The 27207-nt window shown below is 38.0% G+C and overlaps 1 protein-coding gene across 2 annotated transcripts in view; it reads left to right on the top strand.

Moving 5' to 3' along the window:
• The window catches only part of PAFAH1B1 (platelet activating factor acetylhydrolase 1b regulatory subunit 1), an 82471-nt gene that overhangs the window by 26141 nt on the left and 29123 nt on the right, over nucleotides 1-27207 (top strand). For both annotated transcript variants that reach the window (XM_007125460.4, XM_055090426.1), the window contains exon 2: nucleotides 12458-12678. In XM_007125460.4, coding sequence (XP_007125522.1) covers nucleotides 12647-12678 — 32 coding nt within the window. In that variant the 5' untranslated portion in view covers nucleotides 12458-12646. The remainder of the gene's footprint in view (nucleotides 1-12457; nucleotides 12679-27207) is intronic.

The following is a 27207-nucleotide window of genomic DNA, read 5'->3' as shown; positions in this document are numbered from 1 at the left end:
CTTGTCAGTTTTAAGTGGGACTCTGTATTTTACATTTGATAACCCTTGAAGGCATTGATTTACCTGGAGAGTATCCAGGGAGTAGGGTTTAAGCAGTATGAGGGGTGAAGAGTATTCATTCCAATAGAGTTTAGTGATAGGCTAAGGCTATAATAATAAAGGCTGCTATATTATTATAACAGAACTGAGGGTTTGGGGGCATATTATTAGGGTTTTCCAGCAAAACAGAACCAATAGGATTTACGTATAAATTTAAAAGGAAAACGTGACCACAGTCAATCGCCGGGAGAGGAAGAGAAAGGGGAGGGAGAGATTTTAAGAAGTTGGCTCATGTGGTTGTGAAGGTTGGTAAGTCCAAAATTTTCAGGGTAGGCTGGCTGGCTGGTGAGCCAGGGAAGAGTTGATGTTGCAGCTCCACGTCCAAAGGCATCTCGGAGGATGTGTAAGTCTTTCTCTTAAGGCCTTCAACAGATTGGATGAGGCCCACCCACATTATGGAGGGTCGTCTGCTTTACTCAGAGTGTACTGATTGAAATGTTAATCTCATCTTAAAAATACTTTATCTCCTTTCTTCAGATTTATAATCTAAAGCTGTAGAGCATCTATTTGCAACACTTGCCTTTAATATTAAGAGTTACTAGACTTGAGATTGGTAGGAGTAATTCTCAGTAGAAAAGGTGATATCTTAATCATTGGTCCAAGGCTAATTGAAAAATGCAAAGTATTTTAGATGAGTGGCTTAAATCTTGCAAAATGAGATATGGTAGTCAGTTATAACTAATAGGAAAGTGAGGAAATGGTGCAGCTGTTGGAAGAATTTTACTTTTTCAAAAAGTGAACTATGGGGCTTCCCTGGTGGCACAGTGGTTGAGAGTCCGCCTGCCGATGCAGGGGACACGGGTTCGTGGCCCAGTCCGGGAAGATCCCACATGCCGCGGAGCAGCTGGGCCTGTGAGCCATGGCCGCTGAGCCTGCGCGTCCGGAGCCTGTGCTCCGCAACGGGAGAGGCCACAACAGTGAGAGGCCCGCGTACCGCAAAAAAAAAAAAAAAAAAAGTGAACTATGCCTGAGCTATGACATAACTGTGTCTGTCCCTCAATTATGAACCAAGCTGGTCTTGTTTTGCTTTAGTTTTTGTTAGAAGCTTATCTCTGTAGGTGGGAGAGTGAGGAAATGACAAAAATTGATTTAAGGAAATGAAGTTACTCTCGGGGATACTTTGTTGTCTGATGTAATCTTACAGAATTAAACTGTAAATTTAAAAATTTAAATTTGACTGGGGTATTTTTCAGAATATGCAATGCATTGATTTCATTGGTAAGTGTACCTTTTTTTTTTCATTATTTGACTGCATTGCAGTATGGCACTAATGACATTTTGTTTTGTTTTAATATATTTATTTATTTATTTATTTATTTATTTTCGGCTGTGTTGGGCTTTCTCTAGTTGTGGCAAGCAGGGGCCATTCTTCATCGCCGTGCGTGGGCCTCTCACTGTCACGGCCTCTCTTGTTGCGGAGCACAGGCTCCAGACGTGCAGGCTCAGTAGTTGTGGCTCACGGGCCCAGTTGCTCCACAGCATGTGGGATCTTTCCAGACCAGGGCTCGAACCCGTGTCCGCTGCATTGGCAGGCAGATTCTCAACCACTGCTCCACCAGGGAAGCCCACTGACGTAGTTTTAAACATTGTTTTTACCTAGAGTAATAGTCAAAGTCAAATATTGAGAACTTAGAGAAACCTGTAACCTCATGTCTGATGCCATGATAAGGAGCATCATCTGAAGTGATGAAGAATTTGCTGGCACACCCAGAATACCCACCACTATTTACACGGATGAGTCTGTACAGTGAGGACTGTGCAAATCAAAACACATATGTGTATGTTCTGTTGGGTTAGTTGTACGGAAATCAGAATGATTTGGATGGTGCAGACAATTTGGGGATGGTGAGAGGAAGAGAAGACAGCACAAGTGAAAAAACATTTCTCATCCAGGGGCCAGGACCATGTTTGGGGAGATGACTGCTTCAGTTTTCATTTCTCATGAAGTGCAGTTTATGAAGAAACAGGAGATTCTATTTAACTCTAGAAAACTAGTATGAAAAGGTACTCAGTAATTCTTCTGCCTTGCCTCATTGCTGTATCTGGAATATGTTATTTGGATTAGGGTTATGAGCTATAATATAATATGTGCTATTCAAGGAAGGTAGATAATTTGCTGACCCTCTTTATTTTATTTTATTTTTAAAAAAATATACCTCTTTCTCTCTTAGCTGTCATCATTCATTCATTCACTCATTCATTCATTTACGGCTGCGTTGAATCTTCGTTGCTGCGCAAGGGCATTCTCTAGTTGCAGCGAGCGGGGGCTACTCTTGGTGGCGGTGTGCGGGCTTCTCATTGCGGTGGCTTTTCTTGTTGCAGAGCATGGGCTCTAGGTGTGCGGGCTTCATCAGTGGCACGTGGGCTTAGCTGCTCCATGGCATGTGGGATCTTTCAGGACCAGGGCTCAAACCCGTGTCCCCTGCATTGGCAGGCAGATTCTTAACCACTGCACCACAAGGGAAGCCATGCTGACCCTCTTTAAATAAGGCATTGTTGAGTGACAGTTTCATGAGAGCAGGAACCATTGGTAATCACTTAATGTACATATAACAATAAGTAAATCTGACAGTTTCCATTTTTTATGTCAGTACACCTCTACTGTTACCATATAATTGGCTGTTTATGTTTTCCCTCAGACACATTCTTTATTTTCTGTATTGTTTTCCCCTATTTCATAAACTCCTGGTTAGCAAAGAACAATGTAGATTATTAGTGAAATAATATTTTATAAAGGTGTTGTGTGTGTGTGTTGAAATAGGATTTATTTTAAATAGTTCTTCGTTTGGGCTTCCCTGGTGGCACAGTTGTTAAGAATCCACCTGCCGGGGGTTTCCCTGGTGGCGCGGTGGTTGAGAGTCCGCCTGCCGATGCAGGGGACACGGGTTCGTGCCCCGGTCCGGGAAGATCCCACATGCCGCGGAGCGGCTGGGCCTGTGAGCCATGGCCGCTGAGCCTGCGCCTCTGGAGCCTGTGCTCCGCAACGGGAGAGGCCACAACAGTGAGAGGCCCGCGTACCGCAAAAAAAAAAATCTGACTGCCAGTGCAGGGGACACGGGTTTGAGCCCTGATCCGGGAAGATCCCACATGCTGCGGAGCAACTAAGCCCGCAAGCCACACTGCTGAGCCCACGTGCCACAACTGCTGAAGCCTGCGCACCTAGAGCCTGTGCTCCACAACAAGAGAAGCCACTGCAATAAGACCGTGCACCACGATGAAGAGTAACTCCCGCTCGCTGCAACTAAAGAAAGCCCGTGCGCAGCAACAAACACCCAACACAGCCAAAAATAAATTAAAAAAAAAAAAAAAAGTTCTTTGTTTAAAAAGTCAAAAAATTTAAAAGTTTGGCTTTCAGCACATATCCAAGTCACTGTAATGGCCTTCAGAAATACTAAAATCATAAACATCAGTGAACACTCTAAGTCTTCCTTAAACATAATATGACAAGTTCCAGTCTAGTACTCTTTAAGGCAAAGTTGTGTCAGTCCTCATAATTTTGACATTTTGTAGTGTTTATAATTTGAGATCAATGTAACGTTCCCCCAAAATGCTGTTGTGTAAGCATCATTACTTCAAAACTGTATGTAATACTGTGTTACCAGGAAGAGAGAGAAGAATTCTGGAGGAGAATTCTGCATTGCATAGAAATAAAACTCTGCTAAAATAAAAGTGTAAAAAACTCTACTAAAAGCCTTTCATAAAAAAATGTAACAGCCTTCTGCTTTAGTTTCCTTGAAGCTGGAAACTGATCTCAAAATTTGAAGCCTTACATCACAATGCCTCAAATTCTAGGGTATTCTTTTGATTTACACCAATTTTACATGAGGCTGACTGTCCCATTTTAAGAATGGTCTAAGTATTGTGATTTTCTTCTTTTTAATAAATATTCAACTGGAAAATCCCTGGGTAAGACCTTACCAATCAATATTTTAATATTGAAGCCTTTAGCATTTAAAACAATATTGTTTGAGCAGAAAATTCCCATTAGCCTTGAAGCTTTAAGTCCCTAACTTTCGGACCAAAAGCTCTCATTGCAATGGGGTGAAATTGAGAACTGTGTGGTGGACTTTATTTCCCACCTTGGTAAAACTAGACTTCTGCAGATCTTGTAGCTCTGTCCTGTCAGTGTAGTCTCTTTCAGTGTGTTACCACTTTCTATTGTAGTTTTCCAGGTAATTTTTAACGTAACTAACTATTGATACACAGCCTAATACAAAAGAAGTTGACAGGAGAAAAATTTCAAATCATTTGCTCAGAGATTATAGGATGGTATTATTGTTGAAATGTCTGTCTCAAGTGTGAATCCGTTAGCAGTGAGCCTTGGTGTCCTTGGGAAGTCCATGGGAGATAAAAGAACTTGCAAACTTGGCTAAGTGTGAAACCTTAGCCAGTGTTTTTAACACATTGAAACAAAATGAGAGGAACTTTAATAATTCACTCACCATCCCGATTTGTAAGATTATTTTTTAATATTCTCTTACTTCTCTTTTTTACTTTACTCCTTTCTGTTTCTGTGGTGAGGTACTTATCCAAGTCATAAACATTGTTGTCTAGGAGAGCTGCATTGGTGTAGCAGAAAAGTGGATATAGTATTAGAATACAGAATACTTAAGAATTCTGCATTCCAGAAAGCATACTGAAGAAGCTTCTGTTTCTAGTGCTCAGGCAACACAAATCTGATCTCTTAAGAAAGTCTGGATATTGACATGCAAATGAACAAACCAAACTCTTCTTTGAAATATGTTTGTGATATATACAAGTAGCTTAGAGGGGATTATTGAAGTACTGCCAAAATACATTTCAAAAATGATAAGTCTTTTCATTCATTATGTTGACTTTGGAAGGATTTGTGAACCCCTTTAAAATGCATGTATGTAATATTTTGTTTATCTTCATATGTCCTTTTTTGAGGGAAGAGGTCTTGGCTTTCGTCACATTCTCAAAGGAGTCCAGTGACCCCCAAAAAGATTTAGAACTCCTCCACTAGGTGGTATGAAAATACTGCCTGGTTTATTTGTACTGTTGGTTATAAATATAGATTGTTCATTGCAAAGTACTCTAAACTCTGTCTTTTGCTCCACTTGAGAACCATTTATTTTTGTTGTTATGGGATATTTTGCAATTATATGTTAAAATATTAAGCTAAAAGGTAACTGGAAAGGTAAATCTGAGAAATACTGTACATTGTCTATGTTAAATTCTTAAGTATGATACTTGGGCTTTCTGGTAACCAATATGTATGTTAAATAAAGGCAAAAAAGTTTAAAGCTAGGAAATTAATAGAGGATAAAATAATCTGAGTTAAAAGGAACCTTAGGTATTATCTTCTTTTCCAGAAAAGTTAGATGAATTACTCAGATTTATAGAGTTGATGACTGGCTCGAACCCACATCTTCTTTCTTAATCTGCATTTAGGGCTTATCATACCTATTGTCTCTCTCTACCATTTGTCATCAATACTTAGCTAATTGTAATAAAAACATTATTAACCTATAGTAGTAAATAAATAACATAAGTAATTATAATTAGCAAATTGAGACGTTTTAAATTTAATCATCCCACTCTCTTACTACAACCTTTCAAGTGTTCTTCTCCCAGGAGATAGAGACCTCTGCTTTCTTAATCCCTCTTCTCTTTATTTGCCTTTCCTGTTACCACTTTCTGCACAACGTAGTTTAGGCTCTTTGATCCATTGTTTCAACTCCCTTCATTATGCATTCATCTCACGTATCCTGTAAACCCTCAACCCAATCCTAGATAATGTATGACTTTTCTGTTTCTGTAGCTAGACGACTGTACATACTTGCTACAGAAAAATCACATCTTTGTAGATTGGCACCAGCAAAAATTCATGGTCTCCGATCTTAAAAATGTCCTTCCTGTACTTCCTTTTGTGTTTCTTTGCCCTCATTCTTCATAGCAGCTCTTTCAAGCCTCTTATTACCTTCTTCCTTTCTCCCCCAGCCAGCAAATGACCTTACTTCCTGTTTTCCCGGAATATAAAAATTTTTGCATCTTTTTCTCCTTTCTAATACAGTAGAAGAGGTAAGCCATCTTTATATCTGGATCTCTCATTCCTTTTTCTTCCTCCTCCTTCCATTGAGTATTTTCCTATTCTGATTTTTAAAAAAGACTTTTTATTATGGAAAACATCAGACTCATAAACAAAAGTAGAGAATAATAACCATTCATGTACCCATTATCCATCTTCAACAGTTATCAACTCAAAGCTAATATTGTTTCATATATGTCCCTCCATCCACACTTCCAAATTTTTCTGAAGCAAATCCCAGGCATGTTATTCCACTGATAAAATTTTCATTGTATATTTCTAAACGACTTTAAAAAATAATCACGATACCATTATCCCTTGAAAAACTCAGTTATTCTTTAATATCATCAGACATCCAGTCAGTGTTCACATTTCCCCAAATGTTTGTTAATCGGTTTGTTTTACAAAAATTATTTATTTTACACTTTCTAAAAATTCAGGTCTAAGTAAGGTCAATGAAGTCCAATGGTTATATCACTTATCTCTTTTAATCTATAGTTTTCCCTTTCCAACTCTTTTTTAAATTTCCTTGGAATTTATTTGAAGAAACTGGGTCATTTATTTTATAGGGCTTTTCACAATCTGGATTTTGCTGGTTATATCCCCATGGTGTCTTTAACATATTCTTCTGCCCTCTATACTTCTTGCAAATTGATAGTTGCAGCCAGAGACTTGAACAGATTCAGATTTGATTTTGTGGCAAGAATACTTTATAGGTGGCGTGTTGTTATTCTGTCAGGGGATACATCATGTCTGGTTGTTTCATTGTTTGCCTTTGGTTAATTAGGGGGTGAAAATGGTCATATTAAAATTATTCATTCCTTTATTTCTCTTGAGTCTTTTTTTCCTCCTCCATTAGCATTTAAGCATCTCGCTTGGTTGAGAAAAACAGCAACCCAGAAAAACTGCTTTTTAACATTTCTATCTGTTTCTAAGATTTTTATTCATGGTACCATCTTTACTTCATCTTCTTGCACTCATCAGCCCATTTGGATGTGGGTTTTGCGGTGTTGAACCATGCCCTTACTATTTTACTGAAACCATTCTCATCAAGGTTATCAGTGGGCGCTCTATACTGAATGGAACAGACCCATTTCAGACCTTATTTTACTTGACAGTTGGGTAACTTTGGGTATTGTTGGTTGCCTCTCCTTGAAATACTTCCTTGACTTGTGACATAGTCTCTCTTCTTTTTACTTTTACCTCTTTAATTGCTTCCTCTCAGCCTCTGTTGTAGACTCTTAAGTGTTGGTGTTGCTCTGCCTGGCTCTAGCCTAGGGCTTCTGCTCATCGTACTCTACACATTCTCCATAGGTCATCTCATCCTTTGTCATGGCTTCAGTTATACCATCTCTTAGCTGGTAAGTACCAGACCTTTTTTTTTCCCCTCATAGGTTGGTTCTTTTCAGAACTGACTGGTTGTACAGCTTCTGACTAGAAATCTCACAGGCATCTTGGATTCAGTGTATCTAAAGATGGAATGAGTCACACTTACTTCTTCATCCCCTCACACATAGTTCTACTTAGTTCAACTTATTTCTAATCTAGAAGTTTTTTGAGTTGACTCCTTGACTGACCTTTTACTCTCACCTTTCTAGTTCTCTTTATTTACTGCTGCTATTCTAGTGTAGATCTCCATCATCTATCACCTTCATTACTGCAGACCTTCTATCTGGTTTCTTCCTTTCCCATCCTTATGGTCCATTCTTCACTATATAAATGAGAGTGATTTTTCTAAAAAACTTATCTAATGGTTTACCATTGTCCCTAGGATAAATTGTAAAGACCAGAGCTTGTTTTGTGACCTAGCCTGTGCTTACCTCTTCAGCTTTATCTTTTTAAAAATTTATTCATTCATTCATTCATTTATTTAGTCTGTGCTGGGTCTTCGTTGCTATGTGCGGGCTTTCTGTAGCTGCTGCGAGCGGGGGCTACTCTTCGTTGTGGTGCGCGAGCTTCTTGTTGCGGTGGCTTCTCGTTGCGGAGCACAGGCTCTAGGCGCGCGGGCTTCAATAGTTGTGGCACGGGGGCTCATAGCTGTGGCTCGCGGGCTCTAGAGCGCAGGCTCAGTAGTTGTGGCGCATGGATTTTGTTGCTCCACGGCATGTGGGATCTTCCCGGGCCAGGGCTCTAACCCGTGACCCCTGCATTGGCAGGCGGACTCTCAACCACTGTGCCACCAGGGAGGTCCCCTTCAGCTTTATCTTGAATCATCACCCGCTATGTGGAAGTACTTGTCACACTTTTCACGCAGTTTTAATTGCCTGTTTCTTGGCTGACTCTTCCAGTAGACTGTGACTTCTTCAGTGTAAAGACCAAATCTTTTCTTTTCCCTCATTAAACCTGATGCCTGGCTCATAGTAACTGTTTTGTGTATGTTTGTTGAATGAATAAATTTGTGCAGTACACTATTATACATTGAGTGATTTATGCATGCCTTGGTTTTATTGTTATTAGATCATGCTAGTATTCCAGTACTATTGTAATTCTTGTACATTAATTTGCTTTTTTGTCTAGAGGCAGCCTCTCCATAATTAAATTGGACCCTGTAATGTACCTAATACAGTAGAGTTTTTTCCTGATTAAAACAGGGATTTTTGCTATGTTTCTTTTTGACTCTGATTTATATGATTAATTCTCTGTCAGTGGATTACCATTGTCCCAGATAATGGAAGTCTGTAGACAGCTCACATAGTCACCAACATCAGATAATCCTTACCCTACTGTAACCTTCGTTAGAGTGTATGAGTTCCAAGATAGTTTGGCTTGGCATGACTAGTGAGATTTAGAAAAGTGAGGCTTAAGTAATTAAGTTTATCCAAACTCATACATTTTATCCAAACCAAAGATAGTTGGTTTTCTGAGTTGTCCATTGTGCTTGGTTCTCAATCCACTATTTATTACTGACATTAGTCATCATATTTCTCTGGATTTAGACATAGTGGTAGTCGTGGCTTTCGGCTATTATTTTGAGGTAACTGGGCTACAGGTCAGAAGAATCATTCAAGATTATAAAATAAATCCCTGATTATATTTACTAGTATTGCTCAGTGGAGAAGGATCTCCATTGAAATCAGCAGCTGCCATTGGGAACATATGAGTACTCACTTTTTGACTCAGGGCTCCTATTTAAAAGCAGCATCTGCTCTCCTGTTTTTCCTCCTTGACTGGCTTATTCACCACTCTCTATCCCCAGTGCCTGGAATAGTGCCTGACATAGCGTGAAAAGGGTACTCAAGAAATGGTCTTTGACAGCATAGTGGTTACTAGAGGGAAAGGGGTGGGTAAAGGGAATCAACTGTATGGTGACAGATGGAACCTAAACTTTTGGTGGTAAGCACGCTGTGGGGTACATAGAAGTAGAAATACAATGCTGTATACATGAAACTAAAATAATGTTATAAACCAGTGTTACCGCAATAAAAAATAAAATTTGAAAAAAAGGTACAAACTTGCAATGAGTAGTAAAGAAGTCCTAGAAATCTAAGGCACAGTATAGTGAGTGTAGACAACAGTAATGTATTTTTTTATATATATATAAATTTATTTATTTTATTTTTGGCTGTATTGGGTCTTCGTTTCTGTGCGAGGGCTTTCTCCAGTTGTGGTGAGGGGGGGCCACTCTTCATCGCAGTGCGCGGGCCTCTTACTGTCACGGCCTCTCCTGCCGTGGAGCACAGGCTCCAGATGCGCAGGCTCAGTAGTTGTGACTCACGGGCTTAGTCACTCCGCGGCATGTGGAATCATCCCAGACCAGGGCTGGAACCTGTGTCCCCTGCATTGGCAGGCAGATTCTTAACCACTGCGCCACCAGGGAAGCCCAACAGTAATGTATTATAATCATCAAACTTGCTCAACAAAAGACTAGAACTTAATTATTCCAACCACTTTTTAAAAATTTATGTAATATGATAGAGGTACTAATTATCACTACAAAGGCAATGATAATATCTATAAATGTATCAAATTAACATATACCTTAAATTTATACAATGTTATATGTCAAATATATTTCAGTTTTTAAAAAGATACATTTATTTTTTTTAAAGTGTTTTTTTTTTTAAGTCTTTGTTGAATTTGTCATGACATGGCTTCTGTTTTTCAAGTTTTGGTTTTTTGGCTGCGAGGCACGTGGGATCTTAGCTCCCTGACCAGGGATCGAACCCGCACCCCCTGCATTGGAAGGCAAAGTCTTAACCATGGGCTGCCAGGGAAGTCCAAGATGGATGTATTTAAAACAAAAAGAAATAGTCTTTGTTTCCTCTGTCTGTGATGTGTCTCTTAGTAGGTGGTTCTGCATGCCCTTCATTAGACATTAATTTCATTTGGAAGATGATTTCCTATTTCTTTGAAATGTCCCTTCCAATTGAATTTTGTAGGTACCAGTAGTTTGCATTTTAAGTAAGACTTAACTCAGATATATAGTTTACCCTTGAACAGTGTGGGGCTAGGAGTGTCAAACCTCCTCCGCACAGTCAAAAATCTGCATATAATTTTACAGTTGGCTGACTCTTCATATCCACAGTTTCAGATTGTGTAGTCCCATAGTACATGTTTCTTGAAAAAAATCCACTTATAAGTAGACCCATGCAGTTCAAACCTGTGTTGTTCAAGGGTCAACTGTATTTCCTAATTACAGTGGACGTTCTGTCTAGCTATTTTTATACAGTGTGATAAGACATACTAATATTAAACTTTTGTAAGTTTATACAGGATATTTGAAGAATAATTTTTTTAAAAAAATATTTATTTATTTGGCTGTGCTGGGTCTTAGTTGCGGCACATGGGATCTTCGCTGCGGCATGTGGGATCTACTTCCCTAGCAAGGGATCGAACCCGGGCCCCCTGCATTGGGAGCTCGGAGTCTTAACCACTGGACCACCAGGGAAGTCCCTGAAGAATAATTCTTTAAGAAACAATTCTTGATTTTTCTTTTACCTACATTTACCCTCATTGAGCTGATCACAGTACTCGTTAGATATTGTATAGAAATTGGCTTTATAGTGTTGCAAGTATAAAGAAAGGGCTCTGAAATATTAGGTAACGGGGTTACAGAATTGAATTACTGTGTGAGCACAAAGAAGTATGTACTTCATTCAGTTTTTAATCTTTTTTTTAAACACATACTGCTTGGGCTTCCCTGGTGGCGCAGTGGTTGAGAGTCCACCTGCCGATGCAGGGGACACGGGTTCATGCCCCGGTCCGGGAAAATCCCACATGCCGCGGAGCGGCTGGGCCCGTGAGCCATGGCGGCTGAGCCTGTGCGTCCAGAGCCTGTGCTCCGCAACGGGAGAGGCCACAACAGTGAGAGGCCCGTGTACTGCAAAAACAAACAAACAAACAAAAAACACATACTTCTTAAGCACACAAAATAAATTGAAACAATGCTAAATTACCTCTTTTTAAAAAAAATTTATTTATTTTATCTTTGGCTGCGTCGGGTCTTCGTTTCTGCACACGGGCTTTCTCTACTTGTGGCGAGCGGGGGCTACTGTTTGTTGCGGTGCGCAGTGGCTTCTCTTGTTGCGGAGCGTGGGCTCTAGGCATGCAGGCTTCAGTAGTTGTGGCACACGGGCTCAGTAGTTGTGGCTCCCAGGCTCTAGAGCGCAGGCTTAGTAGTTGTGACACACGGGCTTAGTTGCTCTGCGGAATGTGGGATCTTCCCAGACCAGGTCTCGAACCCGTGTCCCCTGCATTGGCAGGCGGATTCTTAACCACTGTGCCGCTAGGGAAGTCCTTAAATTATTTCTTGATTAATTGCATTGGTTAAGAGGGCATGAGATTGCTAAATGGCTTGTTTACATTATAAGTAATATCAGCTATTCTAAGATCACTAGTAACTAATATTCAATCTTGAAGGTTGCTTCAGTTATGGTTGGAACCTTTGGCTTGTGGACAGTTTCTGAAGTACTTATCTTTGTTACTTTTTTCAGGTAATGCTTCTTTTTGTAAATTAGAAAATTTGTTTTTTTATCATTAAGGGAAAATTATTGTCTTCTCCAGAAGTTGTATGTTAATATTCAAAATTTAATAAAATTGATATCAGTGTATCTAGCAGGTGATATGGTTGTGAGTGGGTAAATTTTAAAATAGTGTTCTTTTGGCTCAGTAAACTATTAAAGATAATTTAAAATCCATAAAATGACTATTTTAGCATTGATTTTCACAGTAGGTTAAAAAACATCATCTGATATTCATATTACCATCATAGTAAACCTCACCTTTGAAAGTGTATACTGCAAATAATAATTTAGAAATAATTTAAATTCTAAGTGAAAGAAATAATCTTTCTCTCTTTCTTCTTAGGTGGAATGAACCTTACTTGTTGAATATCTCCTGGTTACTTGTTGGATTCACTTGTGGAAGAATCATTTTCCCCTGCGTGGAAGCCACTTAGTGGCATATTTAATTATAAATCCAGGGATTGCAAAGTTTTTTGATTTCCCAAAGGAGGGACATACCACTATATCAAATAAGCTTGACATTACAGCCAAAATGGTGCTGTCCCAGAGACAACGAGATGAACTGTAAGTTTCTCTGTTTTGTGATTTTTAAAAAATCCTCTCATAAAGGACAAAGTAGTAAATTAAAATACAGCTTTGGGAGACATATTCTAAATTAAAACTGTTGTTATGAGAGTTCAAATATTGGTTTGGGCTATTTGGTCTGATTTTAAAACTGGATCTTATTTTGACGTAGTATTATTTACCCGTTTGACGTAAACGTGTGTATGTTTAAAGCAGAGCAAACAAGTAAGTTAGTTGGGATAAGTTCTATCCTAAGCTTGTCTTAACTATCTTATGTTCAATAGGAAGGTAGGTGCTTCAAAGCTCTTCAAAATTTTTTTGTCTGGAATCCATGTATTAGAAAAATGAAAGCTTTTTTGTTGTTTTTACTGCTAATGCCTTTCCTTTTTGTCTTACTGTGTTATCTTTTATCATCCAGTGGCTATTGTATTTGAACTTTATGAGGTGGCTAGTATAGTTAATGCAAGTGCATTAATGAAAGAAACATGAAATGATTTGACTACTGCTATTTTATAGTATCTTATAGCATCCCATATTTTATAGCATTCTATTTTTGTAGGTGAGGAATATGGGGGAACATTTAACTTCATGTTCTAGGTATTTAAAAGATTTTCTGTGGGTTTTAAAAAACTTCATTTGGAAATAATTTCAAATTTATAGAGAAGTTGTAAGATTAGTACAAAGAATATTCATACATTTTATCCAAATTCACCTATCGTTATTTTTTACCATTTGCTCTATCATTTGCACTCTAGCTGTGTGTGTACAGTATTTTTTTTTAATTGGAGTATAATTGCTTTAAAATGTTGTGTTAGTTTCTGCTGTACAATGAAGTGAATAAGCTATATGTATACCTACATCCCCTCCCTCTTGGACCTCCTTCCCACGCCCTGCCCATTCCACCCATCTAGGTCATCACAGAGCACCAAGCTGAGCTCCCTGTGCTATATACAGCAGGTTCCCACTAGCTATCTATTTTATACATGGTAGTGTATATATGTCAATCCTAATCTCCCAATTCGTCCCACCCTCCCCTTTCCCGCACCAGTGTCCACATGTCCATTTTCTACGTCTGCGTCTCTATTCCTTCCCTGGATATAGGTTCATCTGTACCATTTTTCTAGCTTCCACATATATGAGTTAATATACGATATTTGTTTTTCTCTTTCTGACTTACTTCACTCCACAGTATTTTTTTTAAAACCATTTGAGAGTAAATTGCGTGCATGAACGACCTTTCCCCCAGGTACTTCATTGTGCGGTTCCTAAGAATAACTGTATTCTTTTATAAAACCACAGTACAGTTAGCAATTTCAGTAAAATTTAACATTGTCACAATACTTTTTATGTAATCTACATCAGTTTTGTTAATTGGGCCAATAATGTCCTTTATAGCATTTTTTTCCCCTCTCTGGTACACCATCCAGTCTAGGATTAGGTATATTTAGTTGTCATGTCACTTTATTCTCATTTAACCTGGAACATTTCCTCAACATTTCTTTGTCTTTTATGACATTAATATTTTTGAATAGTCTTTAAAAAAATTCTTTTTATTGAATGAAGGATTCTTTAAATTCTATAGTGCTTTACAATTTTCAGAAGCTTCACACATGATTTCATATAATCCAATAGTAACCCTTTTTTCCTCCCTACCCTTATGTTGACCCTTCCCCACTTCCGTCACCCCACTGGTAACTAACCACTGGCTTGTTCTCCATATCTGTGAGTCTGCTTCTTTTTTGTTTTATCCACTAGTTTGTTGTATTTTTTTTAGATTCCACATATCAGTGATATCATACAGTGTTTATCTTTCTCTATCTGACTTAGGTCACTTAGCATAATGCCCTCCAAGTCCATCCACGTTGCTGCAAATGGCAAGATTTTCTTTCTTTTTTTTGGCTGAGTAGTATTCCATTGTATATATATCACATCTTCTTTACCCATTCATCTGTTGGCGGACACTTAGGTTGCTTCCATACTTTGGCAATTGTAAGTAACGCTGCTGTAAACATTGGGGTTCATGTATCTTTTCAAATGAGTGTTTTTGTTTCTTTCGATATGTACACAGGAGTAGAATTGCTGGGTCATAAGGTAGCTCTATTTTTAGTTTTTTGAGAAACCTCCATACCTTTTTCCACAGTGGCTGCACCAATTTACATTCCCACCAACAGTGTATGAGAGGGTTCCCTTTTCTTGCCAGCGTTTGTTATTTGTGAGTCTTTTTTTTTTTTTTTAAATAGAGTATTTCTCATTTTATGTTTGTCTGTTTCCTCATGATTAGATCCAGTTTATGCATTCTTGGACAGAATACTACATAAATAATTTTGTATTCTTTTCAGGATATCATATCTAGGGACACAGAATGTCCATTTGTCCCTCAATGATGATGTTAATTTTGATCGCTCAGTCTAAATGTCTGATGTCTCCACTATATAGTTTCTTTTATTTCCTTTTCAGCAGATAAGTGGGGAGATACTTTAAGATCATGCAAACATTTTTCTTTCCTGTCGATAATTTCTCCCCTAGATTTAACATCCGTTGATGATTCTTGCTTGAATGATTCTATACTACAGTGGTGGCAAAGTGATGATTTTCTAACCCCACTACTCATTCTGTATTTATTAGCACTCAGCATTTTACTGTAATCAGTGGACCTTCTTTTTCTCCTTTTTATATACTTGTCTTTTCATTATTGGTATTAACTCATGGGTTCTTATATTTTCGGTTATCATTCATTACTATTGTACTGTTTTGGTGCTTGAATTGTCCCAGATTGTCCCATAGGAGCCTCTTTAGTTGGCTCTTATCTATGCCCCTGTCATTTTTTGTGAGCACCTCCTTACTTTCTAGGATAACAGGATATTCCAAGCTTATTGTTTACCTATCCTGTCTTAACCTTAGAGTCAGCCGTTGCTCTAGAAAGCCCTGGTTCCTCTTAATGGGGAATGGTATTTGAGACCAAGATATGGGCACTAAGTGTACTCATTACTACTGGGATGTCTTTGCTTCTGGGCCTTTTAAGTAGACAGAACTAGGACATACATGTATGTATTAACACATATACAGACCCCTGGCTCATATGCGTACTAAGGTTTCTCAGTCTTTGCACAGTTGACGTTCTGCGCCGAATATTTCTTTGCTGTGGGGGCTGTCATGTACACTCTTGGTGGTTTAGCAACATCCCTAGCTTCTACCCACTAGGTGCCACAACCAAAAATATCTCCAGATGTTGCCACTGTCCTCTAGGAGGGCTGTCATACTTCCAAAATAGTTTTAGAATTATTACGCTCATACCACTACAAAAAAACAAATCTCCCAGAAAGGGTCCAGAGTTTGTATGCGGTTCTTCCCCCATCCATCCTGCCCAAGACTGAGAGTATATAATCAAATACTGTGTTTGTAAGTTACGTGGATTTGTTTTGTTCTGTTTTTTCTCTCACTCTTCATGTAGTTATATCATTCATTTGAAATACAGTTGGGTTCATGTGTTCTAGTGTTTCAGTTTCTGTGTTTTGCATCACATCCCCTTCCCATCTTCTCTAGTTGCAGCGAGCCAGGGCTACTCTTCACTGCGGTACACGGACTTATTGCGATGGCTTCTCTTGTTGCAGAGCATGGGCTCTAGGTGCGCAGGCTTAGTAGTTGTGGCATGTGGGCTTCAGTAGTTGTGGCTCACGGGCTGTAGAGCACAGGCTCAGTAGTTGTGGCGCACGGGCTTAGTTGCTCTGTGGCATGTGGGATCTTCCTAGACCAGGGCTTGGACCCGTGTCCCCTGCGTTGGCAGGCGGATTCTTAACCACTGCGCCACCAGGGAAGCCTGCAAATGTACTTTTATATTATTGAAGGCATGTCTGGTTTTTAATCATTCTTGTTTCTAAGTCACTTCAGATCCTTTTCTTCTAGATACCTTGTGTGAGCTGACTGCAAGTCATGCTTATTACCCTCATAATCAGGATGAATATTTAAACATTATGGCCAAGAACAGAGCTTATATATATGTGTGTGTGTGTGTGTGTGTGTGTGTATATGTATATATAAATTTATTTATTTTTGGCTGCGTTGGGTCTTCGTTGCTGCACACGGGCTTTCTCTAGTTGCCGCGAGCGGGGGCTACTCTTTGTTGCAGTGCGCGGGCTTCTCATTGTGGTGGCTTCTCTTGTTGTGGTAGGCGCGCGGGCTTCAGTAGTTGTGGCTCACAGGCTCTAGAGCGCAGGCTCAGTAGTTGTGGCGCATGGGCTTAGTTGCTCCGCGGCATGTGGGATCTTCCCGGACCAGGGCTTGAACCCATGTCCCCTGCATTGGCAGGTGAATTCTTAACCACTGTGCCACCAGGGAAGGCCCAAGAATAGAGCTTTTAATTTGGCTAAAAATCAGTTGAGAAGGGGAGAACCTAATTTCAGGTGGCCAAGTTTTTATAGAATTTGAGATAAGAATTGACTTAAAAGCACTCATCAAGCAAAAAAAAATTGTCTTACAGATCTAAATGTAAATTTGGGAAGTAGATTTAGTGTCCTCCAATTTTTCGTGAGGAAATAAAATGAAGGGATTTGCTTTTTCTCCTGTTTTTGAAAATGATGTGAACATATATTTACTATGATAGCAAGAAACAAATGTTTATGTACCTCTTACAAGTAAGATATTTTTTGACACCTCTGTTAGCCTTTGTAACATTTTAGCATTTCTGAAGGTTGGATAGCAGTTAGGCTATAAAATTCTTTGAGGTGTTTTTGGAAAAGAAATGAAATTAATTTTAACAAACTTGAAACATAATTTGTGATTCAGCTCAGCAAATGTGTATTGCCTCCTTTCTGTGTTCTTACTACTCTAGGGCATATAAACATGAATAATAACATGAAAACATTTTTATGGATATGACAAACATCTTTATTTTATAGATAAATCGAGGATAGGAGAAATTAAAATTATCCAATTTTATGACACTAACAGAGGCAGTTTTCTGACTTTAAGTTCACTATTCATTAAACAAAATTCCATTACCAAAATTAATATATGTCAAAAGTAAACATAACCCCCTACTTTCTCAGTCCCACTTGCCAGAAGTGGCCACCATTACCTCTGTATATTATAATTTTTTCACATATTTTCATGTTTTTACAAAAATTACATGAACATCTTTTTTTCCTTAAGATTTATAAGATAGAATTATACTTTACAACCTGTTTTTAATATTTTTTGTCACCCTTTCTTTGAGTTTGGAAATGGTACTATCTGTTGTTAGTTCATCTAATAGCTACTTATAGCAAAATAAACTTATACCTCTATTTTTTTTAAATCAAATTTTACACATTGATTTCCACCCATGAAAGATGAAGGAAGTCTGTTACTTTTATGTTGTCCTGGTTGGTAATATTTGTACTGTTTGATTTGATGTTCACCCCTAGTTCCTTTGTGCCATACCTTTCCCATTCTTGTATTTTTTTAACAGCTGTAATGAAGTATAGTTGATATACAAATAACTGTACATATTTAATGTGTACAATTTGATGAGTTTGGACCATTCTTGTATTCTTATTTTGATTCCTCTATTGTTGTGTATATTTTGTCATTATGTACCTTTTTGAAGATAGACTCATAAATAGACGTCTGTGGGTCTTTGCATGCTAGAGAATAATTTTTTCTTGCTCCCAAAATGAATGACAAGTGAAAAGTGAACAATTTTTAGATTACACATTTTTCCCAATCAGAGTTATAAATATTAAGGGAAAAAATTGCCGTGCATTAGACTGCAAAGAAAATCTCAAATTCCAAAAAAGCAGAAATCACATAGGCCTCATTTGCTGACCATAATGCAGTAAAAATACAAATTAATAGCAAAAGGAGAGAAAAGAGAAATCTATTCATGTGAACATTTAAAAATATACTTCTAAATAACTGTGGAATAAAGAGAGCAAAATAAAACTTAGGAAGTGAAGAAATCAGTGATAGTGAGGGTACTCACCTCTGGGATATAGCCCACATAGCATACAGAAAATTAGATGGTCTTTACTCTTTTAAGAAAAAAAAAACAAAGATGAGAAATGAACATTCAATTCAAGAAAAAAGGAAAATAAGCTTAAAGGAAGCAGAGGGAAGGAATTAATAATAAGAGCAGAAATTAATGAAATAGAAAATATAACTTGGTAACTTGATTGGTAAAATTAAAAACTAGCTTTAAAAATAGACAAAACTGGGGCTTCCCTGGTGGCACAGTGGTTAAGAATCCACCTGCCAATGCAGGGGACACGGGTTTGAGCCCTGGTCCAGAAAGTATCCCACATGCCGCGGGGCAGCTAAGCCCGTGCGCCACAACTACTGAGCCTGCACTCTAGAGCCCGCGAGCCACAACTACTGAAGCCCACATGCCTAGAGGCCGTGCTCCGCAACAAGAGAAGCCAGCGCAATGAGAAGGCTGCATGCCATGAGAAGGCTGCATGCCGCAACGAAGAGTAGCCCCTACTCACCACAACTAAAGAATGCCTGCGCGCAGCAACAAAGACCCAATGCAGCCAAAAATTAATTAATTAATTAATTTAAAAAATTGATAGTAGGGGAAATTGCAGTGGGGCTGGGAGAATATGGGAATGCTGCACTACCTACTCAATTTGTTTCTGTAAATCTAAAACTGTTCTAAAAAATAAAGTCTAAAAAATGGATGTTACAGAGTATGTAAATATGAAAAGATTTTTTTAAAAATAGACAAAACTGAAAGAAAAAAGACACAAATGAACAATATAGTAATGAAAAAGGCAGCAGCATAAAATGAACTCAGGTGATTTTCAAAATTATGAGAATGTTCTATCCTATTAGATTTGAAAATCTAAATGACCCGAGTGATTTTCTAGGAAAATATATATGATAAAATTTGTTCAGGAAGAGGTGGAAAACTTGGATAATTGACTGTAGAGGAAATGGTAAAAATAGTTAACAGATTTCAAGTCCAGACGATTTTCAAGCCTAGTCTTTCTGTCAAGTCTTTAAGGACCAGTAATTTCCCAGGTTATGTTGTCTCTTCCAGAACATAGAAAAAGGTGGAAAACTTAGGAGCTCATTTTATAAGGGTAGAATAACCCTGATAGCGACACTAGGCAAAAGGAAAATAACAACGAACATTACACACTAATTTTTTATGTGAACTCAGATATAAAGATACTAAGTAATATAACAACTGAATCCAGTAACATATGAGAAAAGTTAATCATGGCCAAGTATGATTTATCCCAGGAATGCGAAGGTTTTTCAATATTTAGAAACCTGTTAGTGTAATTACTATATTAATAAATAGAAAAAAATGTGATCAATCCAGGAAATACAGAAATAGTATTTTTTTTTTTTTTTTTTTTTTTGTGGTATGCGGGCCTCCCCCTGCTGTGGCCTCTCCCGTTGCGGAGCACAGGCTCCGGACGCGCAGGCCCAGCGGCCACGGCTCACGCGCCCAGCCGCTCCGCGGCATGTGGGATCCTCCCAGACCGGGGCGCGAACCCGGTTCCCCTGCATCGGCAGGCGGACGCGCAACCACTGCACCACCAGGGAAGCCCCCAGAAATAGTATTTTTAATAATCCTGATTGTTAGAAGTTTCTGAGAAAATAAGGAATAGGATATTTTCTTAACTTGATTAAAGCTGGTTGCCAGAAATTTACAGCAAACATTAGATATATCAAGTGCATTTCCATTAAAGTCTAGAAGAAGTTCAGAATTCCTATGTTCCTGCTACCATTTAAACTTATATTTGAGATTCTAGCCAATGCAGTGAGGCAACAAAAAGAATTTGATGAAACTGTAGGAAAGGAAGAGACCAAATATATTTGTAGGTGATAGCATCTACATAGGAAATCCAACAGAATCAACTATAGAATGATTGGGTGTAGTATGGTGGCCATAAACAAGATGGCATTAAAAAATAAATTGTTCTTGTTATCAGGTAATACAGTAGAAAAGATTACTTTGCCCTGTTTCTAGTGAAAAATGTGAATAATGGGAAGGTGTCAGAGCTTTCATGTTATTAATAAAATTAAATAGAATCCCAATCAAAATCCAAACAGAATTTTTCATGAATTTGACCAGCTTGATTTGAAAAGTCATCTGGAAGAGAAAAATGGTTATGAAAAAATTATAAAGGATTAATGAGAAAGCAACTAATTGTTCCAGATATCCAAACATTACTACAAAGATAGTAAGTAAAATATTTGTGGACTAGGCAAATAGGTTAAGGGGACAGATAAAGTTCAGAGACAGGCCCATTTATCCATAGAAATTCAGCGTATGGTAAAAGTGGCTTTTCACACCAATAGAGAAAAGATGTACTGTTCAGCAAATAGTGTTAGTACAGCACATTGTTAAGATAAACTTGAATTCACATGAAGTAAAAGCCCAAATGTTGTTAAACACATAAAAATTACAGTGTAGAGGACTTGCCTGGTGGCACAGTGGTTGAGAATCTGCCTGCCAATGCAGGGGACACGGGTTCAAACCCTGGTCTGGGAAGATCCCACATGCCACGGAGCAACTAAGGCCGTGTGCCACAACTACTAAGCCTGCACTCTAGAGCCTGCGAACCACAACTACTGAGCCTGCATGCCACAACTACTGAAGCCCGCGCGCCTAGAGCCCGTGCTCCGCAAGAAGAGAAGCCACTGCAATGAGAAGTCTGTGCACCACAACGAAGAGTAGTCCCAGCTTGCCGCAACTAGAAAAAGTCTGCGCGCAGCAATGAAGACCCAATGCAGCCATAAATAAATAAATAAATATGGTATAGAAATGGTAGAAGAAAATACAGTCTTATGGTAGGAAAAGAGTTCCTATAGGTACCAAATGTGGAAAACAAAAGAAGTGGTAAATCTGACTATATTGAATTATAAAATTTTTGTAAGAAGAAAGACCTAAAACAAAATTAAAATACAAGCGACCTGCTGTGGAAAATATTTGCAACACATACAACAACGGAATGGCATCTAGAGTATATAAAGAAGTCCTAAAAATTGATAAAAAATTATCACAAACAACCAGTCGAAAAAAGAAAAAATATTACTAAGGCCATTCACAAACAAAACAAATTTTAAAATTGTCCAGTAAACATGTGACATAGTATTTAACATCCATAAACAAAACAAGATACAGTTTGTTCTTTGAACAATTGTCCAAAATGAAAATGATGATAACCTTGGCTAGCAAGGGTGTAGGGAAATGGGTTCTCTCAGGTACCTGATGGATGTATACATTGTTATAATTTCTTTAAAGGTCAGTTTGATAGTATCTTTTAAAATATGTTTTTGATCTAACAGTTTTCTTTATAAAGCTCTTTTTAGCACATATGCAAATATTTCTGTATGGATAGCTATGTAAAATTATGTATGTTTATTGCATTGTTTTCAGTGGTAAGAAACTGGTAACAACCTAAAACGGTCTATCATTAGGGGTATGTTAAATATGGTACATCCATTCTATGGGATACTGTATATCAGCTTTAAAATGTGGTATATTTATGTGTATCTACACGTAAAGAGGTGTAAAATCTATTGTTCAGTCAAATAATCTGGTTGTTAAATAAGATGGTATGATACGTTTCTGTTAAATACCCCCACACACAACTATGCATTTCTTTTGTGCCTATATCTGTGTAGATGCACAGATAAAGGCCTGAAAGGATATACACTAAACTCTTAACAGTGGTTACTTCTGAAGAGAAGAATGAAATTGCATAAAGGTAGAATGAAGATTTCTGACAGTATTTTTTCAGTATTTTAGAAGGCAAATATATTTATTTTTTGTGTAAATAAGTAAAAATTTAATGGATTTTCTTTTAAACAAAGAAACTATAGATAATTAATATTCTCTGGCATTATAGGTTGCAATGGAGAAGCTTTAGGTCAGCCTGTTTCTCCTTGGTTTTCTGCCTAGGTATCCATAGTATTTTGTTCACTTATCTTCATGTTCACCAAGGTAGGTTTTGGATATTCTTTATTTTAAGAACATTTGCTCTTATTATTATCAGTATTTGGTTATATCGTATTATGTCTTTTTGGATTCCTTTTTTTTTTAATTATTTTTAGTTTTATGTTACCTTAGATTTTTTTTTGAAGGTATAGTGTTCATCTATAATTTTCTGCTGCTTCCGGGGGTTATTCTTCCTGTCTAAAGCATGCTTTTCTATTTACTTGCTTTGCTACTTTTCCTCTTCTCTTAAAAAAGTTTGCATGGGTCCAAAAATGCATGGCATTTTTGAGGGCAGTTCTGTTCGTGGGAAAAAATGAGACAGAGCTGGCATAGCTTGAAATTGAGTGTGCTGTCTTCGTACACCTTTCTACCATTATTAGTACAGTCCTTTGCCCTTGAGGCATTTTTACCTCAGCTTTCCACGACCTTCCCAGGTGAGCTAATCTTCCTCAAGTGATCTCAAGGCTTTTTTGGATAATTTATTGTTTGTCTCTGTTAGCTAATTCTGGCTGGCTCATGTAAAGCTAATTCTCTTTACCCTTCTCTTAAATCCTGCTTTACCTATAGACAGCTTCACTGACCTAAAAATCCCCTGTGCTTGCCTATTTGTCCATCATCCCTCCTTCTTCTCTCCAAAACCCCTGGCAACCACTGATCTTTTTACTCTCTCTGTAGTTTTGCCATTTCCAAAAGTTGAAATCACGTGGTATGAGGCTTTTCAGAATGACTTCTTTCACTTAGCAATGTGCATTTAAGGTTCCTTCATGTCTTTTTGTTACTATAATATATTTTTAAGCTGTGTTTTGCTTTAAAAAACTAACCTCTTCAGTTAGTTGAGGTGTTCACGTTTCTTTTCTGCATACATTTGAACATTGTATATATTTAGTATCTATTAAAGAGTGGTTCTGTCCTGGCCTTTAAAAAAAAAGTAAAGATCTGTACTTCCCTACACACTTAAAATTATACATGGGAGTACACTACTACCTCTGTGAATTAGAATCTTAATATTGGGCAAGAAAAGTAAAATACATGAATTGGGTGCTGGGACTGAAATGAGACTGTAACTAATTCATATCCTCTCAGTTTCAAATTTTTATTTTAAAAAGCTATGTATTTTCTTTGACTATAAAAATAAGTATATATTTAAACATAAACTTCTTAATCTGTTGCTTTCATCTGGCTTATGTTTTGAGGTTCTGCTGCTTTTTAAACTTTAAAAGGTTAATAATAATGAAACCTGTAACCATATTTCCTTGGGGTGAAGGAGTATGAGGCCTTCTGAGTCTTCAAAGGAAGATTAAAGTATTCTCAGTTTGTGTTATATTTAATCTTTTTATTCTTTGAAAGTTTTTAATTGAAATATTTCATTCAGTAGAATGCATCATATTCTGATAATTCCAGATAACAAATAATGACTTACTATAATGTAGGAGTACTGGTATTTTCTCCTGTTGTTAATGTTAGACTTGTCAAAACAATAACCTAGTAAACAGAAACACATACTTCATTTGTGAAATTAAACCAAAATTATAAAATTGCTGAATGTTTCAAAAACTATATTTCGACATTTGTAGAGAAGAGTGAAATGTAGGCATCTCTAAAGACGATAAAGATGGTGGTCATCAATGTTAAAATTGTTGATTTTTCTATAGAACTCATATAAAGCTTTTATTGTGTCATATGACATTTCATTTCATTGAAATTTTTTATTGTATTCTAGAGGATTGTATTGGAAGAGAAGTCATACTGTAAAAGAGAGGAAGGCAGTGCCACAAATACTATTAAGGAAGTTGAGAAAGTTATATGCTGAGTGGCTCCTATTGTCTATGTGAGATTGAAGGTCGGCTGAAAGGTGGGATGCAATTAGGTATTTGAGTGTGCGAAAAGGAGACCAGGGACAAGTGAATGATTCATCAGGCAGCACTGGAATGACAACCACTTGACCCATACCAGTTCTAAAAATAAAAATCCATTATTAGCTGTATTGTAGATCATTGACCATCTTGCTGTTCAGTGCAGAATTAAAATTATGCTCCGTCAGCAAATGGAACTTGTATTTAGCCAGGTAATTCTGAGGATGCTTGTTGTGACTATGACTTGATTTTAAGGGATCTTTACTTTTTTTTTTTTTTGAGAGGTACACGGGCCTCTCACTGTTGTGGCCTCTCCCGTTGCAGAGCACAGGCTCCAGCCAGACACGCAGGCTCAGCGGCCATGGCTTATGGGCCCAGCCGCTCTGCGGCATGTGGGATCTTCCCTGACTGGGGCACGAACCCATGTCCCCTGCATCGGCAGGTGGACTCTCAACCACTGTGCTACTAGGGAAGCCCAGGATCTTTACTTTTTACTTTTATGCTTTAGGGCTTCGCTTACTTATGATGCTCTTCCTTTATTTAGTTGGTATCCCATCTAATCTTCCTATATGCTTCTGATAAGTAAGTCTTAAAAAATCACTTAAATCTGTTTCTGTCCTGTCTTTCAGCCATTTCTCTCATACTGTAATCTCATTTCCAATATTTATATCTATTATTTAGATAGATCACTTTTGAGCGATTTTAAGTAAAAGTGATTATAGGCATTCTTTTCTTGTTCTCAACTTTAATGCAAATATTTCTAGTGCTTTACCATTAACTATAACATTTGTTGGTTGAAGGTTTGAGGGGTTTCTTTTTAAAATACATTTTTTAAAATATTTATTTATTTGGCTGGGCCAGGTCTTTAGTTGAGGCATGTGGAATCTTTAGTTGCAGCATGTGGACTCTTACTTGCGGCAGGCAAGCGGGATCTAGTTCCCTGACCAGGGATCAAACCCGGGCCCCCTGCATTGGGAGCGTGGAGTCTTAACTGCTTGACCATCAGGGAAATCCCTAAAATATATATATATTTTTTAAAGAAGATGTTAGGGGTAGGAGTTTATTAATTTATTTATTTGTTTTTGCTGTGTTGGGTCTTCGTTTCTGTGCGAGGGCTTTCTCTAGTTGTGGCAAGTGGGGGCCACTCTTCATTGCGGTGCGCGGGCCTCTTACCATCGCGGCGTCTCTTGTTGTGGAGCACAGGCTCCAGACGCGCAGGCTCAGTAGTTGTGGCTCACGGGCCTAGTTGCTCCACGGCATGTGGGATCCTCCCAGACCAGGGCTCGAACCTGTGTCCCCTGCATTAGCAGGCAGATTCTCAACCACTGCGCCACCAGGGAAGCCCGAAATCCCTAAAATATTAATAAGAGATGTCTTTATTTTTTTATTATTATTTTTTTGAGTTTGAGCTTTTTTTTTTTTTAACATCGTTATTGGAGTATAGTTGCTTTACAATGGTGTGTTAGTTTTTGCTTTAAAACAAAGTGAATCAGCTATACATATACATATATCCCCATATATCCTTCCTCTTGCGTCTCCCTCCCAGCCTCCCTATCCCACCCCTCTAGGTGGTCAGAAAGCACCGAGCTGATCTTGCTGTGCTATGTGGCTTCTTCCCACTAGCTAACTATTTTACATTTGGTAGTATTTATAAGTCCATGCCACACTCTCACTTCGTCCCAGCATTTATTGTTTCTAGATTTTTTGATGATGGCCATTCTGACTGGTGTGAGGTGATACCTCACTGGAGTTTTCATTTGCATTTCTCTAATGATTAGTGATGATGAGCATCCTTTCATGTGTTTGTTGGCAGTCTGCATATCTTCTTTGTAGAAATGTCTATTTAAGTCTTCTGCCCATTTTTGGATTGGGTTGTTTGTCATTTTGTAATGGAGGTGCATGAGCTGCTTGTATATTTTGGAGATTAATCCTTTGTCAGTTTCCTCATTTGCAAATATTTTCTCCCTTTCTGAGTGTTGTGTTTTCATCTTGTTTATGGTTTCCTGTGCTATGCAGAAGCTTTTAAGTTTCATTAGATCCCATTTGTTTATATTTGTTTTTATTTCCATTTCTCTGGGAGGTGGGTCAAAAAGGATATTACTGGGCTTCCCTGGCAGTGCAGTGGTTGAGAGTCTGCCTGCCGATTTTAAATTTTGGAGATTAATCCTTTGTCAGTTGCTTCATTGGCAGCTATTTTCTCCCATTCTGAGGGTTGTCTTTTGGTCTTGTTTATGGTATCCTTTGCTGTGCAAAGGCTTTTAAGTTTCATTAGGTCCCATTTGTTTATTTTTGTTTTTATTTCCATTTCTCTAGGAGGTGGGTCAAAAAGGATCTTGCTGTGATTTATGTCATAGAGTGTTCTGCCTATGTTTTCCTCTAAGAGTTTTATAGTGTCTGACCTTACATTTAGGTCTTTAATCCATTTTGAGTTTATTTTTGTGTATGGTGTTAGGCAGTGTTCTAATTTCATTTATTCACACATAGCTGTCCAGTTTTCCCAGCACCATTTGTCGAAGAGGCTGTATTTTCTCCATTGTATATTCTTGCCTCCTTTATCAAAGATAAGGTGACCATATGTGCGTGGGTTTATCTCTGGGCTTTCTATCCTGTTCCATTGATCTATATTTCTGTTTTTGTTCCAGTACCATACTGTTTAGATTACTGTAGCTTTGTAGTAGTGTCTGAAGTCCGGGAGCCTGATTCCTCCAGCTCTGTTTTTCTTTCTCAAGATTGCTTTGGCTATTC

This window comes from Physeter macrocephalus, chromosome 14 (assembly GCF_002837175.3).
Source record: "Physeter macrocephalus isolate SW-GA chromosome 14, ASM283717v5, whole genome shotgun sequence".
Taxonomy (NCBI): domain Eukaryota; kingdom Metazoa; phylum Chordata; class Mammalia; order Artiodactyla; family Physeteridae; genus Physeter; species Physeter macrocephalus.
Note: the sequence above shows the minus strand (reverse complement) of the source record. Positions and strands in the feature narration are given on the sequence as shown.